Below are 18,639 nucleotides of genomic sequence, written 5' to 3' on the forward strand. Positions count from 1 at the left end.
CAGGCAGATGCTGCCAGTTTGACTGCTTCCAAAGGGGAATAAAGGCAGCGATGTACGTGCTCAGGAGCCCTGGGCATATCCAGTAAACATGTAAATATGTGGGAGATTTGTGAGGAATTATTTCAGCTGTTATGCCAACAGTGCCTTCTCTCCTGGTTCTGTGTGTTCTAGATGAGTAATGTAACAGTTGGCTCTCCCAATTAAGAGGTAGATAGTATGTGGATGTTACAATGTATAGTGATGTTATTGTAATATATCCTCCCATAGTCTTATTTGCCCTCCCTCCTGTAACAGCCTTGGTAGTCAGGGCTTTTGGGGAGGGCCGGCTTGTGACCAGGAGGCGCGGTGTAACAACACCTGACCTCCAATCAAGATGTAAGAAAGTAATCTCCACCAGTGGACAGCAGAGAAAGAGTTGACTGATAAAACTTTGGAGGGGCTAAGGGTATAAAAGGCAGAGCATCCGTTTTGTAGATGAGCTGCTCGTAATGGTCATAGAGACTCCCAGTGCTGCAATTTTTCCTTATTCAGTCCTCTGTTAAGGTTTATTAAACCTTTAACATTTTAAAAGTGAGGGTCATTTCTCAGATGTGCAGTGCTTTGGGCTATTCTCTTGGTCAGCTTTCCTTTGCTTGGGTCCCATCTGAGTGCTTTGTTGGGGTACAGGCTGTAGGTGCTTGGTGCGCTCTTGGAGTTACTCTTGGATCCCTTGAACAGCAGGGTTTGGCCCACAAAGGGAATTTGTGCTACTTTGTGACAGAGGAGAACTTCCCAGGCTATTTTGCGTTTGCTGTACGGATGGTTGGTTATTGCTTTGCATCAATTCACAGGCCAATATAGAGGGTTTGCATTGTGATGTCAGGGCATGGTTGCCATGCGGTCATGGTGGCATCAGAAGGTTGCTGTGGTGCACAAAAGGCCTCAGCGTCAGAGCAGCCCTAGGCCTTGCTCAGTGCAGGATGCTCAGTGCATCCTCCTGGTTGAGGCACGTGTCAGTGGGCAGCTGCACACTGACAAGAGCCTTGTTTTTTCTCGTGTTGGAGTGAATCTGCGCAGCAGTGCTACAATGATTGAGCAATTTGCTGCTGCATTTGTCACTGCTTACGGCGTTTCTTATTCCGCCTATTACCTGACTAACCTGGCACGTAAGTAGAGGTTTTCCCTGGGTGTAACCAAACCTGGCTTTTGTATGTCTTCCTGCTCTTAGTGACTGAGTTATTTTGAAACAGAAGGAGCATTAGGGTGCCACTGGTTTGGGAAAGCTCCTGTCAAGAGATTCAGCTAAAAAGGGGGTGTCTGTAGGCACAGGGGCAGCATTTGCAAGGGAACCTGCAGGGGTTCTGTTCCCTCCACGGGAGAGTCTGAGGCAGCAGAATCTGTCATTTCCTCAGATTGCTGGGACAAGCAAGACAGCTTTGAAAATGTAAACTGGAGAACTCCTTGGAAGGCCTTCTAAAAACTCTGCAGTTGTTCCCAGAATTCAGGGAAAGCTTCTTTCTTTTTACATTTTGTCATGAAAGGATTTGAGTGCCTAACTTGACCCTTGTCTGAGTGCTAAAATAGTGATTCCCTTTGCAATGAAATGCTAACTCCAAAGCAGTGACTATCTGCTCCTGAATCCTAGAGCTGCTGCTGTACTGCATCACAATAGAGCTGCCACAGCTCAGTGGAGTTTTGGGGAAGCTTTTCTGGGCAACTGTTTCCAGCAAGTTAATGAGAATTAGTTCATACCATTGATTAAAAAAAAAAAAAAAGGTACTGGAAGGAGAGGATTTTAAAAGATATTTCATGTGTTTGGTAGAAGAGGAGCATTGAGTGTGAAAGAACAATTTACATTTTCTTGATCATGTTTATATTAATTTACTGGCTAAACAGGCCAAAGTGTAAGCACGACCAAGAATATGGTCCTGATCTCTTGCTGGTTGTGTGAATGAAATGTGTCTCCTGGAGGGATGTTGTGAAGCGGAAAATACTCTCTGTTTGCAATTCTTGTTCTGTGGGATTCACCAGCCCAGGCAGTTTTCTGACAGCATCTGCTTCATTTTCTCTTGCCCACTACAGGTCACGTGAAGCATGTATTCAGTGGTGCTGATGCTAAGGTGAGTGAGCAAGGAACATTTCATGTTCGTGGTGTTTAAGTATTGTAGAGAATGCTGTGAGCTTAGCCAGAACAAGTAGACTGTACAGGGCCAGCCATGCAGGCCGAAAGAAAAACCAATTTCATTCCTTCAACAACAAACAAATAGGCAAATCTGGGTATTTCCTAATTTCCATCTCAGAGCCTTGAAGACTTAAAACTAAGATTTGCAGAGAGAATATTGCTTGTTAAAACCAAACACGGAAGAATACTTAATAAACAGCAATTTCCTATAAAGTTCAATTAGTGCATTTTAATAAAGCCATAGTGACTTACACTTTCATTCCAATCAAACATCAGGACACTTCCTAAGAAGATGTGGTTGTACAACAAGAAGGACAATTTAAAATTGTGAATACAGTATTTGAAGTCAAAGGGGCAACTTTGTGGTGGGGGAGCTGCGTGGGCCCAAAGGACCCAGGGGTGCCGGTCAAGAGCAGCTGAAGGTGGGCCAGCACGTGGCCAGGGAGCCAAGAAGGCCAAGGGCGTCCTGGCCTGTGTCAGCAAGAGTGGGGCAGCAGGAGCAGGGCAGTGAGCGTCCCCCTGGGCTGGGCAGCGCTGCGGCCACAGCTGGGAGTGCTGTGCCCAGTTGTGGGCCCCTGTGAAGCAGAAAGTCCTTGAGGGGCTGGAGCGTGTGCAGAGGAGGACACGGGAGCTGGGGAAGGCTGTGGAGCGCAAGGCCAAGGAGGAGGTGCTGAGGGAGCTTTAGCCTGGACAACGGGAGGCTCGTCAGGGCCCTTCAGGCACACTTCCATAGATCCATAGAGGACAGCGCTCACCCCAAGGCCTGCTTCCCTGCCAAACATCCCCGCTCTGCATCCATGTGCTTTAGCCACCTGAGCAGGTGACACTTCCAACTTTTGGTTTCTTGGCTTGCTAGGAGGAGAAGCCCTGCTCATTTTCTCTCTTCCCAGCAAGCAAAGATGCTTCTGCACAAGCTTTCCTGCCCTTTTCCTGCACCGAATGGGATTCTGATCCACTTTTAGTTTTCCATGTCTGCCGCAGCAATAGCAAAGGCCTTGCTGGCTATTTCCTACTTTTCCATTTCACAGCTTTCAAGAGCTAAAAGCTCCCTTGTGCAGAGGCACTGTGCCTTGCAGATAGCAGCCAGGGAGGACTATCAAATTCCTAGGCAAACAGAGTTCTCTTGAATTAGCCCATTTCAATCTGGTCGGAGTGACTTAGAATGCCATTGCTAAGAGAGCTGATGATTTCTCCTTCCAAGAGGTGGTTGTAGATGCCAGGAGAAAGGAGGTGCTAAACCATAGGTAACGGCCTGTCCCTCATGTTTCTCTCTTGCCACAGATGACAGAAGCAGCAGCAGTCTCTGCCCCGGCTCCCTCTGCTCCTGGAGAAGAAGCCAAAGAGGAACAAAAGGAGCAAGACGACCACAAGCCTGCAGCTGTGGTCACAGCAGAGCCTGATGCTTCCGAGAGAGTAAGTGCCAATTGTGGGTGGTGCTGTCTTTAGTGCAAGGCAGAGCTGCAAGTTTCTGAGCAGCCAGCACTTGCTGTTGCTGGCTGAGGATGCTGAGTGCTGGAATCCCGCAGGACGCGGCCATTTCCTGCAGGCAGGGACAGCTAGAAATTGGCCTTTGGCCTGTCACCTTGAGGCACCCAAGAGCTGGGGGCTGCGGCTCAGCTTCTGCCTGCTTGGCTCAGTGAAGCTCTGTCTCTGGGCTTCTGCAGGGCCGTGGCCAAGGGCACAGGTGCTCGTGCTGGAGGTCACAGGGCTTTCTTTAGTTGTTTTCCCTTTGTGCAAAGGTGTGTTTGGCTTGTGGAAGTGTTCTGCAGTTTTCTGCAGCAGTTCTTCACTTGTACACTCTCTTTTGGCTTTTGATAAGCGGCAAGGAGATGATTGCGTTGTCCATGAAGCTGGGGCAGGCCATTCTTGTGAGGTGTGGCCAAAGAAAGCAAGTGCCTCGTTGGGAAGGCTTCTTGTCAGGCAAAAAGCAGAAGGGGCAAGATTCTGTGGATGTGTTTTGGGATGAAGCCTGCAGCTTTGGAAATGGCATTAGTGCCTTGGGCGGGGGTGAAGCTGCAAGTCCTTGACTGCTGTCTTGTGTTGCTGAGAAGAGGAAGGACATCTTGGAATTGTGGGTGCTGTATTTGAAGTCAAAGGGGCAAGTTTGTGGTGGGGGAGCTGCGTGGGCCCAAAGGACCCAGGGGTGCCGGTCAAGAGCAGCTGAAGGTGGGCCAGCGCGTGGCCAGGGAGCCAAGAAGGCCAAGGGCGTCCTGGCCTGTGTCAGCAAGAGTGGGGCAGCAGGAGCAGGGCAGTGAGCGTCCCCCTGGGCTGGGCAGCGCTGCGGCCACAGCTGGGAGTGCTGTGCCCAGTTGTGGGCCCCTGTGAAGCAGAAAGTCCTTGAGGGGCTGGAGCGTGTGCAGAGGAGGACACGGGAGCTGGGGAAGGCTGTGGAGTGCAAGGCCAAGGAGGAGGTGCTGAGGGAGCTTTAGCCTGGACAACGGGAGGCTCGTCAGGGCCCTTCAGGCACACTTCCATAAATCGCTGCATGATAGTGCTCAATACAAATGCTTTTTTTTCTGGAAATATCTTCTCACAGCATTCAAGTGCTTTTGACACTTGATTTGTTCACTCTTTCATCTTTTGGTTTCTTCCTTTGTTAGGAGGACATGTCCTGTTCATTTTCTCATTTTTTAGGAAGGGAAAGCTATTTTCCTCCATGTTTCCCGTCCTTTTCCAGCTCTTGTCGATATTCTGCTAGCTTTTTCTTTTGTAAGGTGACATTTCTGGAGGATGCAGTATTTTTGCATGAGAACACATTGTTTGGGGCAGTGAGCTTGGTGCAGAAGGAGCTGTTCTGGTGCCAGGCCAGTCAACAGGGCCTTGCACTTCGCGTTCATATTGACAGTACCTCTGCTTTTTTGCAGCCCAGGGAATCAGTAAATGTGGTTTGGGAATTGAGCAGGAAATCATTGCTCTTGCATTCCAGCTGGTCCTCAGAGATCAGAGGAGCTGGAAGGAGCTGGGCTTTATTTCTGATTACAGCCCCTTTAGCACTCTCAGTGTTGTCAAGTCCAAGAGAAGCACTTGGCCGAGCACAAATGCTGCAAGAGTGCCATTCCCAGTGCAATGCTCTAGATCTGGTTGCATTCCATAAGGACCTAAATGCTCCAGATTCCCCGGGAGTGTGGTTTATTGAAGCAACAGGAGAGCAATCTCAGGAGTGCTGCTGATCAGGGCAATGGCTACCAAGTGTGTGTAGCAACAGAAATGATAGGAAAGAGAGATTATAAGAGTGAGTTCTATCTATCTATCTATCTATCTATTTATCTATCTATCTATCTATCATCTATCTATCTATCTATCTATCTATCTATCTATCTATCTATCTGTCTATCTATCTATCATTTGTATAATTGAATCTTCTTGGCTCTGGTCCAAAGCAGTTGGAGGTGCAAAGTTCACTTAAAGCATCCCTTTCAGGAGAGGATTAGAGACACGTTCTGTTGACCGATTCTGAGCAGGCAGAGCTGTTTCCCCCTCCAGATATGGTGTTTTTTTTTCCCCTCAGAGCTGTTTTCCACCTCCAGCCTCTTCTTCCTGAAGCCCCCAGTTATTTTTTAATTTTCTGCCTGTCCCAGAGAGGTGGAAGAATTCCATGTTTTAGGTGGTGAAGAGAACATGAACTCCAGAAGTGTCTCTCATAAAGGGTGAGCTCACCCAGGAAGCCACCTGCAGAGGCAGGATGGAGCTGTGGGACTGGGCTGGGTGTCAGTCACTACTGAAAGACAAACAGGACATGGCAGGAGCAGAGGGAGGCCCTCACCAGATCCCTGAGAAATGCCACACCTTCCCTGTCAGCTGCCTGAGAGGCTGTTGGAGCTTCAGCCCCAGATGGCCCCTGATTGTAGTGCCAGGGTCACTTTGGAATCTGTGCCTCCCCACGGGCAGAGAATGACCCAGGAGAGCAGCAGCACAGTGCTCTGGGAACGTGTGAGCCCATCAGTCCTTGAGTCTTGGCCCACAAATGTCCTATGGAAAGTTGAAACCCATCTTCTCTTGCTTTCTGTGCAGATCCTTCCAGAGAAAGAGCAGGAGCAGATTGCCTTATCAGAGATGCCATGCCAGACTCAGGAAGAGCTGAGAGCCCGAGAGCAGGAAGAGCAGCTCAGGCAGCAGGTGGAAGAGCCACAGGAGAATGGCCAGGTAAGCCTGACTCGCCAGGTGTCAGAGGGAAAGGGCAGGAAGAGGGGCATAAAACAGAGCTCTTGGGAGTGAGGAGGCCAGGAGTCCCAGAGGCACTGAAAGCACAGAGCCTTGGAATCTGCAGGGATCAGCACTGGGACAAGAGAGCTCCATTGGAAGCAGGTGTGGGTAGGGAAGGAGAAAGAAGTGGCTGAATAAATGTGATTTTGAGGCTGCAAGAGGAAAAAGCTGAGCCTTATGGCAGCTCCCAGTCACTTGCTCTGCATTTGTGTGTACAGAATATCAAGGCAGAGCCACAAGCAGAGCTGCCCGAAGCTCAGAGTGCCATCACGGAAGTGAAGAAGAGGAACCAGGAAGACACGAGAAGAATTCAAGAGGAGATGAATCTCCATCAGCAGAGGGGCGATCAACAAAACCAGGTGAGTGAAAGAGTGGCAGCCACTCCACTCATGAAACATCCTCTCTCTTGTATTTTAGAGAACTTGAAGGAACAGCTGGACACAGACTTTCAGAAGGCTCACGCTAAGATCAAGGCAAGGGAGAAGAGGCAGGAGGAAGAAATGAAAATCATCAGAGAAAAATTTAATCCCCTCCCTCAGGCTCTACAAAAGCAAGTGAGTGAAAGAGGGATAGCCACGGCAGTCACCAAACTGGTGGTTTCTGCCCTTCTGGCCTTCCCAGTGCAGAGCAGCAGGGAGCAGGGTGATGCCTCTGAGTGCCATCCTGCTCTAGTGTGTATCACAGTCACTCAGAAGGACATTTCCTGGTGTGCTGAATCTCAGCTGCTGCCCTGGACAGTGGGACTTGTCCTTTGGCCTTTTGGCCAGCAGTCATCCAAATTGATTCCTGCTGGCCTGTTCCTGCTCTCCTTGTTTCTTGAGGTGTTTTTACAGGGGAAGATGGTGACCCAGATGGAGGATTGAAACAAGCTGTCTGTATCCCTTGTAAATCTGTTCTTTCCTCACAGTCAGTGACTCTTGACTGACAGGGACAAGCTGTAGTCTCTGACTGCTTTGTTCTGTTTGACTCAAGGTGCAAGTGTTGACATCTCACCGGGCAGCCGGCAAAGACTTCCGGCAAATGAGTGGCACTGAAGAGCCCCGAGGCGTGCGTGAGGCACAGGAACTGTCCCCACCAAAGGTGCTACAGGTTGGGCATGACCTGAAGATGGTGCAGGAAAAGAAGACACAGTGGGGGGAGGACGAACACTTGAACAAGGAGCTGCACGTGTGTCTGAAGCCCTTGGAGGGGGAAAGGAATCCTTGAGTGGAAGTAGAATGGTCATTGTGGCAGTGATCCTTCAGAAAATCCATGAAAATGGACCATGAATCTGGCCATCCACTCAAGTAGAACTACCCTTTGGTTTTGACCCATCCAGTCTGAGAAGTGGACATCAGAAAAAAACCACTTAAGAGCCCTGCATGTTGCTGGCAGCACCTTCCTAAGGGCTTGCATTTGAAATGGAATCTCAGGCTAATCTCTGCCAGCCACCTTTCTGACATAAACTCATTTCTTGTCTCAGATCTACAAGGGCTTTGTCACCAAACCTGCTGCTGCAGCAGCATGGTCTAAAGGAGCCTTTGCTCTCCACCCTGAGAAGCGGAGCCGGGGCGGTTTGTTCATCTCCAGTGCTGACCCAGCTGCTGCTCAGCAACAGGAGATCAAGGATGACTCCCTGGAGCTACGGAGTACGTCTGCTGTATTTCTTGTCTGAGGGACAGTCTATTGTGTGCAGGTGTCAGCATAGCTGTACCAAATGTTTTTCCTGAGTTTGGTGTCCCAGGGACATTTAGAGACATTTCCCCACAGGAACTGCTGTAGAAAAGCAGTCTCTGTGCTGGCCACCTGTGCTGCAGAGCTGTCTGCCTGGTTGTTGTTGTTACCCAGCCGAACACAAAGGGTTCAAAGCTCCAGGCTCTGGGTCTGTCTTTTGAATCTCCTGGAAGCTGGGATCTCTGCTTTAAAGTGAGCATCTTGCATTTTGTTTCCCTCAGGGACAATAGTGAACATGGAAAATCCCGTGATGAAATACACGGAACTGGAATATATTGGCAGAGGGTGAGTCCAACCACAGTCACTTCTACATAACCATGGGCCAGGTGTTTTTCTGGTGGAATATCTATCCAGTGTGAAGTCAGAGCAGCTGCAAACAGACATCTATCCCCATGTTCAGACACTGGGGATAGATTGTCCCATCTCTCAGTGCTGCTCCGAATTTGTGAGTGTGCCCAAGAAGGCATTGTCAGACACACCTCCATGCTGCCAAGTTCTTGCCTGCAGCAAGGAACAGGACCTGGAAGATCTCCTTGTCTCTCAAGTGTGGGACAGTTCTGTGTTAATTTCCTGAGCATTTTTGTATATCTCCAAATCATACAGCCACACTAATAAAAGGGGAAGAAACGTGCTTGCCTGAAAGAGCAACCTACTCCCTGATAGCTGTCAGATAACAGTTCTCAGGAACATTTCTTTCCAAGAGATTGCAGAAGGAAATACTCCATGGTCAGGATAAAAACTGCACAGTTTAGAACCTGAAACCCAAGGTGAAAGAAGGAGATCTCCTTAGGAGCTGAGGCAGTAAACAGCAACGCTTCAGGGACAGGCCCAGTGCCCATGCACTTGAGAGGAAAATGCATCATCTGCCTTTGGGCAGAGCCCGCCTGCTTCCGCCAGGTTTTAGGCATTTGCAGCAGAGATCTCCTCTGTGGACTGGCTTTCACTGCAAGATCTAAATGTCTTCTCCTTTCTTTGCTGCTTTTTTGTTTCTAGGACTTTTGGAGATGTTTGCAGAGCACTTGACAATGCCACAGGAGAAGAGGTAAATGTCAACATCTCCCGCAGGTCCTCTGGTGTGAGCAGCTGTGGCTGGAGTTTGAGTAGAGCTGTGCTGAAAAGGCGCAAGAAGCACAGACTGCTACCAGCCTGCAAAATACATTTGGGACAGTCTTTGTCCTTCTCAGCTGCCAGAAGGAAGGCAAGGAGGGCAGCAGTTCCTTTCAGAGAAGGATGTGCTCATTTGCTCTCCATTGCTAAAACAAAGGTGGTGCCTTTGAGCATCTCACTGCTCTTTGGGGCTACGGCTTCAGAGTCCTGAATTCTCACTTCTGCTTGCCAGCAAATGCATCTGAAAGTTACTGGTAGTTCCTTAGCCACCTGCAGTGCTGCACTGGAGAACTGCACGTAGGGAGAGATCTGCACGGCGTCCCTAAAAGCCCTAAGTCCTGCCCATAGCCCGAGATGTATCCACAGAGTATTAAGGCATGGATTACTTCTTCTGAATCCCAGACAAAGCAGCAGGGAGTGTGCTCAGAGCTTTGTGGGTGATAGTTGAGACACCACAGTTACCAAGTGGACAAGGCAAAACCTCAGTGGCCACGTGTCCTGTAAGTGGCCTCCAAGGGAGCAGAGAAATGGGCTGTTGCAATGTCAGTTCCTAATTACTGCAATGCCCAGTCACAAGGCAGTTTGGCACAGCTCGGCTGTGGCATTGCAAAAGCACTCGCTCCATGTGCCTTGCGGTCTTGTGCCGCCAACTTCTCAAGTTACTGATTTTCAATGTCATTTTAGGTGGCCATAAAGAAAATAAATCTCCAAGAACTGAGGAAGAAGGAACTAAGAGTCTATGAACTCATGGTCATGAAGACAAATATGAATCCCAATCTGGTCAACTATTTAGACAGGTGAGTTGTTGTGAATGTTTGTTTACATATTGCAAACATGCAAGGTAAAATTCCACTTTGTTCACTGGCAGAAAATAGAGCTGTAATTATTGGTTAAATATTACTGCTCTGCTCATCTCCAGTGGATGGGAAGAGAGTGCATCTTGTCTGCATGAGTCTTCCCCGGTACACAGAGTTCTAAAATTATTCAAAAACCTGCATCACTCATATCTTACTAAATCAATAGCCTGTAAGTTCACAGCCACCACATTGTTTTGGGCCTTGGTTTTTTTCAAGAGTCCTCTTACGTCCAGATAAACTAACATGGATTTCCCTTGGATTGTGTCCCCTCTTTTCCATTGCTTTGCATGCCAGGAAGACTAGTTGCTTATTTCCAGAAACACGCAGTTTGACAGGTTTTTGATCTGTTCCTAACCTGCAGTTTTTACTTGCTGGCTATTGAAGACATCTCCTTTTTTCACAGCTGTGCCTTTCTTCTTGAGACAGATTGCAAACAATGCACAGCCTAGAGGGAATGTCTATTCCTTTTATTCTGTCCTAGTCACAAAGGGACTTGGAAACAAGAATCAATCAAGAAAACAACCTAGCCATGCATGTTTATCTCCATGCTCTTGTTTCCTTCTTTCAGCTACCGTGTGGATGGGCAGCTCTGGCTGGTCATGGAGTACATGGATGGAGGCACTCTGAGCGATGTCATCAGCGAGACCTACCTGTCTGAAGACGAGATGGCAGCCATCAGTCGGGAGGTCAGCAATCCCACCTGTGCTGCCCAGGGCTTGGGCAGGATTGTCTGGGAAACAGGGCTCCGACCTGGAGTGATTTCATGTGCCAAGCTTTGTTTCTGTGTTGCTGGTATGCTATGGGCAAGTAAAAGCCTCTCAAGTGAAATGCCTGCCAGTGCCCCTGCACTCACAGCAGTTAGTTCTTGTACTCATATCTCCTACTGTTGTATTCTCGCTCTGTCTCTTGTATTTGTATTTGCTGTTCTCCACCTTGCCTCCCTAAACTTTTATCTCCAGCCTGTCTGCACTGCATTCCTTGTCTGTAAAAGCAATGGTGCTGGTGGCAGCATTTGAAATGATCAGCAAAGAAAAAAAGACTCATTTCTCTCAGTCCTCAACTGAAAAGGACAGTAGTGCAGCCAAAATGCTCTTTGCTTCAGGAAGGTGACTGTTATGATACTTCCAAGTCTGTGCTGAGGCCAGCAACAAAACCTTTGTCATGCAGCCTCCCACCCCAAAGTGATCCACTTCACACCAAAGGGAGGGACTTTCTCTTCCTTGGCAAAACCCCTCACTTGTCCTCTGCATGGAGAAAGCACATCCACAGCAGCAGCAGCCATGCTGGCTGGTTTGCAGGGGACAGTCTACAACAACAGCAGCTGCTGTTGCTCTTTCAAAAGCTGACATGCCTTTCCTTAGAAAGGTCCTGCTCTGCAAGTGGTGGAGCAGCAAGCTCTTCCTCACAATGGCACTGTGTTCCTCCATTACTCGCCATTTCCCTGCAGAGGGAATCTTTTAGAGCTCTTTCCTTTCTTGTGTAATGAAATGACATCACTAATTTTTGCCCTCCTGTTTCTGTTTTCTCTCTCAGTGCCTGCAAGGCCTGGATTTTCTTCACTCGAACCATGTGATCCACCGAGATGTGAAGAGCAGCAACATCCTTCTCAGAACCGACGGCTTTGTCAAGCTGGGTCAGTGTATTCTTGGTCAGGTGCAGCATTCCAGGGACGTGGGCTGTGGGGCTGCTTTGAGTGACTGCCAGCTTCCCAAAATTGGTGTTGGTGGCAGTGCAGGGAACCCTGCCACAAACTGTGGGCACAGTTGCAACATGCACAGAAGTATGACAAGGAACAAGGAGTCAAGAGTGGCGTTGCTCTGTGTGTGTCCCTTCCAGAGGGAGGGAGCTGTAAATCTAAAGCTTCAGAAAAATAAAAGGCTGGAGGTAGTCTAAACAATGAGGCTTTTTTTTTTGAAGTGGCCAATTCCATATTTCCTTGTCTAAAGCCCTGAGGAAACAGAGCATGGACAGTTCTCCAGGAGACTCAACAGCACATTCTTAGACTGAGAGTGGGGAATTCTTTGGCTTGATTTCCTAACTTGAGCTGGCTTTCATGGTTTGTTTTTTTCTCCACAGCTGATTCTGGCCTCTTTGCTCAGCTCACCCCTGAGCAGAGTCGACGGAGCTCAGTGGCCAGCACTTCTGGGTGGATGGCGCCTGAAGTGGTGACAGGTCAACCATGTGGCCCCAAAGTGGACATATGGTCTTTTGGAATCATGGGCATCGAAATGGTGGAAAGAGAAGTTCCTTACTGGAATGAAACTCCTGTTTCGGTAAGGTGCAAATACTCACTGATCCTGCTTGTCTTTCTCACCTGTCCCATGGTCAGTGTGCCATTGGACAAAATCCCATTGCCATCTGCTGGCACCACTTCCACCAAGGTCCCCTTCTGAAAATGTCCCTGCAGCACATCAGCATCTGCTGTCGATTTGGTTGCATCAGAAGGGAAGTGGCAGTTCAGAAACCTAACCAGCTCAGAAACCTGCCATTTTGGCCTCCAGCCATGCCTGACATTTTTCACTTGCTTTTTGAACAATGTTGGAGCTCTGTCTCTGAAGAAAAGGAATTTTTCCGTGGAATGGTTGGATGTGTGATAAATATCCTTCAAAATAGAGATTGAATCTTCCTAGTTTCAATTTTAGAGAAAAAGAGAAAAGAAAAAAAAAAAATTGAAAAGGAAGAGGAAGAGAAAAGGGAAAAGAAAAAAAGAAAAAGTAAGAGAAAAATGGAAAGGAAGAGGAAAAGGAAGAGAAAATAAGAAAAAAAGGAAAAGGGAAAAAAAGAAAGAAAAAAAGAAAAAGAATAAAAAGAAAAAGGAGGAAAAACCACCAAAGCAATGCCCAAGCAAGTTCTGCTTGCTTTTCCCTTCATTTACCACAGCACATCAATTTTCCTCCAAACTGTAGCATCTTTTCCCAATCCTGTGGGTCTTCAAAACTTTCAGGCTTTCAAATCATCTGTACATTGTTCAGTCTTGCGTGTGGGTGGCCTGGATAAGTTTAGGATGTGTTTTTCTCCGACTGCAGTTAGAATTGTACACTAAACTCTTGGCTGTTTCTGGGTACTTTAACAAGTTGATGAGCTTGCAGCCAGGTGCCCGGGGCTGGGATCCAACGTGGGCGGTTGACGCCGGTGCTGTGTTCCTTTACCACAGGAGCAGGGCCATCCCTGGCTTGCACAGTTCTAAGGACAGTGAGGACTCCAGCTCCCCACCATGTCCAGTGGCTGAGCACAGCTGCAGAGAGACAGGATAAAACCCTCTTTGTAACCTTCGGGGGTGGGGGAAAAGTGAAGGAATTTTTCCTCTGGGTTGAAGAAGAAAGTAACAAAGTCTCTTTGGTCACCATCTATTTCAGTGCCACCAGCACAGAGCTGTCACTATTGTGGTGGGCATTTTCATGGAGACTCCCAGGCCTCCTTCCATTGTTATTTCTGTCTATTTTAGATGGATTCTGCATCTGCATTTTTTTCAAGAGGAGAAAAAAAAAAAAAAACTTGATGATTTTTGTTTCATGGAAGCTGTGCTAAAGGGACCAACAAGCACTGCAAAGATTCCTTTCATGTAATAATCCTTGGAAATAGTATGGATAGAATAAACTCCCCCTTCCAAATAGCCTGTCAGGCTGGTGCAAATCCTCAGAGAAGCAAAACATGCTTTTGCTGATGTAGTTCCCACTAACTAGGTCAGTCAATGAAATCAGCTGCCAAGGCAAGATCTGCTGAATGCTGGAAAAGCTGTGGCTGCATCGGGGTTTGGGTTTTTGGTTGGTAAAGGAAAGTCATCTCTGGGTCTCTCCAGGGCAGTTTCTGCAGAGTGGAGCTTAAACAATGGGATCTGAGAGAGCACTTACAGATGGGAAAGAAGCAGCTGGAGCCTTATGTTTCCTTTTTCCCCAGCCTCAACTCCTGATAGACATACGAGGGACACCAAAGCTGCAGCAGCCCAACCGATTCTCGCCTTGCCTGCGTGACTTCCTGAGCTGCTGCCTGCTGAGAAACGAGGCACAGCGCTGGTCAGCCAAGGAGCTCCTGCAGGTAAAATGCAAAGGGGCTGCAGGTGAAAGAGTGTCTGAGGGATGGGCTCCTCCTCCAGTGAGGTCCAAGGCATCAGATGAGCCCCCGTTCCTCCTCACCTCCACTCTTGGTGCTGTTCAAATGAAAACAGTGAAGAATCCTAGACTGGGCTGGCAGGGCCCTGTGAAGGTCATCTGGTCCAAGTGTCCTGCAATGAGCAGGGACATCTTCAAAGAGATCAGATTGCTCAGAGCCCTTTCCCACCTGACCTGGAATACCTGCAGGCATGGGGCACCTACAAGCTCTTGGGACAACCTGTGCCGGTGTTGCACCATGCTCTGAGTAAACAAGTTCTTCCTTAGACCTACACTTGATCCCCATTTTGTTATTAAAAATATTTGCCCACATTCTATTGTTAAATGGCCATGTTAAAAAAGATGTCCCCCATTTTCTTCAAAGCCACTCTGAAGTCTTGGAAAGTGGCAATAAAGTCTCCCTGGGGCCTGTTCTTCACAAAGCTGAATAACTCCACCTCTCTCCGCATTTCCTGAGAGGACAGGTGCTCTGTTTTCTGGCTGTTTCTGGAACCCAAGGAAGCCCGTCCTGGCAGAGCAGTCTGGAGAGATTTGGCTGTGGGCAGGAGGGGCTGTGGGGGGCTCACTGTGAGCCTCTGAGGGGCCCTGGTTTCTGCCCCCCACCCCACCCTTAGAGGTTTCTGGCACGCAGACAGGGGCAGCTGAGAGGGACTTGTCCCAGCCCCATCTGCTGCCTGGCACGCTCAGGCAGAGGGGAACTGGCCCAGGCTTACTGCCAGGCTGTGTGGCAGAGAGGGAACTGCAGCAGCCAGCGCCACTCGGCTGGCCCTGCTGGGAAGGAAGGTGCCATCCAGCACAGGAGGGGCAGGGCATGGAAAGGTAGACACTGCTCTGTCTCCCTGTGGAAATTAGCACGGTGCCTGTCTCTCAAAGACAGGGACCTATGTGGGTCATTGGAGTTTCCTGAAAGGAAGAAACCCCAGGGACAGAAAGCACCATTTCTAGAGCACTGGCAGGGCAAAAATCCCAGCTAGATGGAGAAACCAGAATAAAGGGATAAGTGGGATTCTGGGCCAGGTTTGCCTGTGATGGCAAGGTCCTGCACATAAAAGATGGAGGTGCAGATGGTCCCATTGGTCCTCTTTCTGCATCTTTCTAGGAGCCAGAGGAATCCTCTGAAATACTGAGCTTGGAAAGTCACGGTTCATTGGTTTTTGTTGTTTTTTTTTCTTTGGGCAGCATCCATTTGTAACACTTGCTGAGCCTGCGTCCTGCCTGGTGCCACTGATTGTTTCAGTGAAGAAGAGGAAGGAGACAAGAATGTGATAATCACATCAGCACCATTACCATTGACTTAGAGTAGGATTGTAGGTTAGGGTTAGGGTTAGGGTTAGGGTTAGGGATAGGGTTAGGGTTAGGGTTATGATTAGGGTTAGGGTTAGGGTTATGATTAGGGTTAGGTTTAGGGTTAGGATTAGGGTTAGGGTTAGGGTTAGGGTTAGGGTTAGGGTTAGGATTAGGGTTATGATTAGGGTTATGATTAGGGTTAGGGTTATGATTAGGGTTAGGTTTAGGGTTACGATTAGGGTTAGGGTTAGGGTTAGGGTTAGGGTTAGGGTTAGGGTTATGATTAGGATTAGGTTTAGGGTTACGATTAGAGTTAGGGTTAGGGTTAGGGTTAGGGTTAGGGTTAGGGTTAGGTTTAGGGTTAGGGTTATGATTAGGGTTATGATTAGGGTTATGATTAGGGTTAGGGTTAGGGTTTTGATTAGGGTTAGGTTTAGGGTTACGATTAGAGTTAGGGTTAGGGTTAGGGTTAGGGTTATGGTTAGGGTTATGATTAGGGTTTTGATTAGGGTTAGTGTTAGCGTTATGATTAGGCTTAGGTTTAGGGTTACGATTAGGGTTAGGTTTAGGGTTAGGGTTAGGGTTAGGTTTAGGGTTAGGGTTAGGGTTAAGGTTAGGGTTAGGGTTATGATTAGGGTTATGATTAGGGTTAGGGTTAGGGTTTTGATTAGGGTTAGGTTTAGGGTTAGGATTAGGGTTAGGGTTAGGTTTAGGGTTGGGTTAGGGTTAGGGTTAGGGTTAGGGTTAGGGTTAGGGTTATGATTAGGGGTATGATTAGGGTTAGGGTTATGATTAGGGTTAGGTTTAGGGTTACGATTAGGGTTAGGGTTAGGGTTAGGGTTAGGGTTAGGGTTATGATTAGGGTTATTATTAGGGTTAGGGTTAGGGTTATGATTAGGGTTATGTTTAGGGTTACGATTAGGGTTAGGGTTAGGGTCAGGGTTAGGGTAAAGTTAGGGTAGGATTTTCTTATCGGATTTGGAACAATAGGATTGCTAATGAATAAAGTTTCTGAAACCACACCTCTCCTTGAAGATTCCCTTCTTCCTCACTCTGTGAATAACCTCGTGATTTTCTTATGAATTGTCAGTTGTTTCCAAAAGGTGGAAAGTGACACTTATGGAGTCTTTGGCACAGTGTGGAAGTGGGGAAAGCTCTTCTTCATTCATCTTCTCCAGACCACGCTGCCTTTGGAATACGGCCCACTGGTCTGTTTTTGCCCAGCTGTGGTACTTCTAGTTGAGGCAGAAAGGGCAATGGCATTTGCAGGAAAAACCAAAGGGGGAGTGGGGAAGCCAAAACATCCTGTGCAGATGCAGGCCTTCAACTGTGACTCCAGAGCACATGGGCGCTTGCCACTTGGATTTGTATCCCTAAGTGCAATGTCTCTGGCTGGAGGAGAGCCTTGCTCAGCTGAGAAAGCAGCAAGATCAGAGAGGGTGCTCTGAAAGGTCTCCTGCGGTGCAGAGCTGTCAGCGACTGTGAGGTGAGAGCGGGCCCGGCCTTGCCCGGGCTGGAGCCACAGCAGAGCCCCGGCAGAGCCCGGAGCAGCCTGAGCCTCGGCAGAGGCAGGCTGCCAGGAGGCCCTTGTAGCTGCAGGAGGCAGCAGCCCGGCCCTGCGTGCCTCTTCCTGGCCCCGGGTGCATCCTCCGCTCTCAGAGGCCAAGCGGCAGCTGGCTGCTGCCGAGGGGAAGCGGAGCCCTGCTGGGCACAGCCCAGCCTGGAGGCATTGGCCGTCTGGAGTCTGCCCCGGGCGAGAGAAAGGGGAAGGGCAGCCGAGGGCCGGTGGCCTGGCTGAGCATTCCTACTCTTCTGCCGGCTGCCCTGTGACTCCTAGGAAAGGTTAGCAGTGTGTGCAGCACTCTGGGCACCGGCGGAGGGAGCCGGGCTGCTGGGCAGGCTGGAGCCCAGGGCAGTGTCCTTCAGGCACGGCACTTCTGCCAGGGGAGCCGAGGCCAGTGGTGTTACAAATAAACTTGTTTTAATAGGTGGGAGTGGTGATGGGTAAATTGTGTCGGGTGGGTTGTAGGTAATTGTTAATTAATGTAACCAATTGTCAATGTAATGAATTGTTAAATTGTTAATGCAGTAAGTGGTTGTGAGTTACTGTTAGTTACGAAGTTTAATATGTACCACTAGTTAAGTGTTTGTGCACAGTTGCCAATCGGGGGGGGGGGGGGAGGCCAGGTGCATCGGAGAACGACATCATCAGTCCAACCTGCTATTGGAGAAACAGATCAACCAATGGTGCCTCGAAGTTCAGGAATGATTGGCCAGAAATGCACCATCTTATAAACCAATCAAGGACCAGAAAAGGAGCCAATCAACGAGAGGATCAAGAACGCACCAATCGACAGCCTCCAGAGACTTTAACAACCCCGGGTGCTGGCCACCCCGGGTCTTTCCGCGGACTTTGTTGCCAAGGAAACACCCTGTGCCTGTGCACAGTTACTGTTGCACGTTGTTACTTTCTGGCTTGCCGCTGAGGTCCTGGGCTTATCCTGGGACCTCGTCCCCAGCTGTCTGTGATTTTAATAAACAGGCCCAAATTTTTTTAACATATTCTGGCTTTGAATTTGCCTGTTCGTAACAGCGGGAGGCAGTGACAGCTTGTCAGCTCCCGTCTGCAGGAGCCGGTGCCTCACACAGCTCTGGGAGGAAGCGCCTGCAGTCCTGCAGTTCTGCACTGAGCCAGAGCAAAGGTGGGAAATGCAGAGTGTTTTGCAGGAATACTCAGGGCCAGCAGGCCAGCCTGCTTTGTGCTGTCTGGCGCACCGCAAGCGCTGTGCAACGCAGCTCTGAGCTGCTGGGAGAGAGGGAATTGGGGACATGCCTGAGGGTTTTGCTTGAGTAGTCAACTGATTGGGAAGAGAGCAGAATAATTGCAGTTGGCAATCTGTGTTTTCTTCATTAATTTCTGAAAGAAAGTCACAATGTGTTGTGGGTATTGTCAAAGAAAAGCCTTATAAAAAAATCAGGCTTTGCTCTGCTAAAAATGACCAGCTGGCCTGTTATGTCTTCTACATACAGCTAGCTAACTTCCCATGTGAAAAATCATAAAAATGACTGCAGTTATTACAGTTTGCATCTGGAATAAACAAGAAATCTGTCCTATGAGAGTCCACAAAGGAAAAAATGTAAACACCTGAGTAAAAGAGAGAGTCTTAGCACTTCCACACAAAAACACCTTCTCAGCAATGAA

The 18,639-nt window shown here is 48.6% G+C and overlaps 2 protein-coding genes across 2 annotated transcripts; both read left to right on the forward strand.

Moving 5' to 3' along the window:
- The first annotated feature begins 874 nt into the window (after positions 1-874).
- Positions 875-7,687, forward strand: LOC128822393 (uncharacterized protein DDB_G0290301-like). Its single transcript, XM_054004091.1, has 6 exons — positions 875-1,145; positions 2,062-2,099; positions 6,173-6,304; positions 6,583-6,918; positions 7,337-7,415; positions 7,683-7,687. Exons 1-6 carry the CDS (start codon positions 875-877, stop codon positions 7,685-7,687), a joined length of 861 nt encoding a protein of 286 aa, XP_053860066.1.
- Positions 7,688-9,685: 1,998 nt separating this feature from the next.
- Positions 9,686-14,417, forward strand: LOC128822394 (serine/threonine-protein kinase PAK 1-like). The gene is made up of 7 exons (XM_054004092.1): positions 9,686-9,726; positions 9,869-9,981; positions 10,610-10,727; positions 11,575-11,674; positions 12,118-12,314; positions 13,939-14,076; positions 14,340-14,417. The coding sequence occupies exons 1-7, from the start codon at positions 9,712-9,714 to the stop codon at positions 14,415-14,417; spliced, it is 759 nt and encodes a 252-aa protein (XP_053860067.1). The 5' UTR covers positions 9,686-9,711.
- The last annotated feature ends 4,222 nt before the right edge of the window (positions 14,418-18,639 follow it).

Source organism: Vidua macroura, chromosome Z (assembly GCF_024509145.1).
Source record: "Vidua macroura isolate BioBank_ID:100142 chromosome Z, ASM2450914v1, whole genome shotgun sequence".
Lineage (NCBI taxonomy): Eukaryota > Metazoa > Chordata > Aves > Passeriformes > Viduidae > Vidua > Vidua macroura.

Excerpts from the sequence above, each read along its gene's own strand:
- LOC128822393 (XM_054004091.1), top strand. The coding sequence starts at position 875 with ATGCGGTCATGGTGGCATCAGAAGGTTGCTGTGGTGCACAAAAGGCCT. Across the intron at positions 1,146-2,061 it reads TTACCTGACTAACCTGGCAC|GTCACGTGAAGCATGTATTC; the intron begins GTAAGTAGAGGT and ends TGCCCACTACAG. Across the intron at positions 2,100-6,172 it reads TCAGTGGTGCTGATGCTAAG|ATCCTTCCAGAGAAAGAGCA; the intron begins GTGAGTGAGCAA and ends CTTTCTGTGCAG.
- LOC128822394 (XM_054004092.1), top strand. Across the intron at positions 10,728-11,574 it reads TGGCAGCCATCAGTCGGGAG|TGCCTGCAAGGCCTGGATTT; the intron begins GTCAGCAATCCC and ends TTTCTCTCTCAG. Across the intron at positions 12,315-13,938 it reads GGAATGAAACTCCTGTTTCG|CCTCAACTCCTGATAGACAT; the intron begins GTAAGGTGCAAA and ends CTTTTTCCCCAG.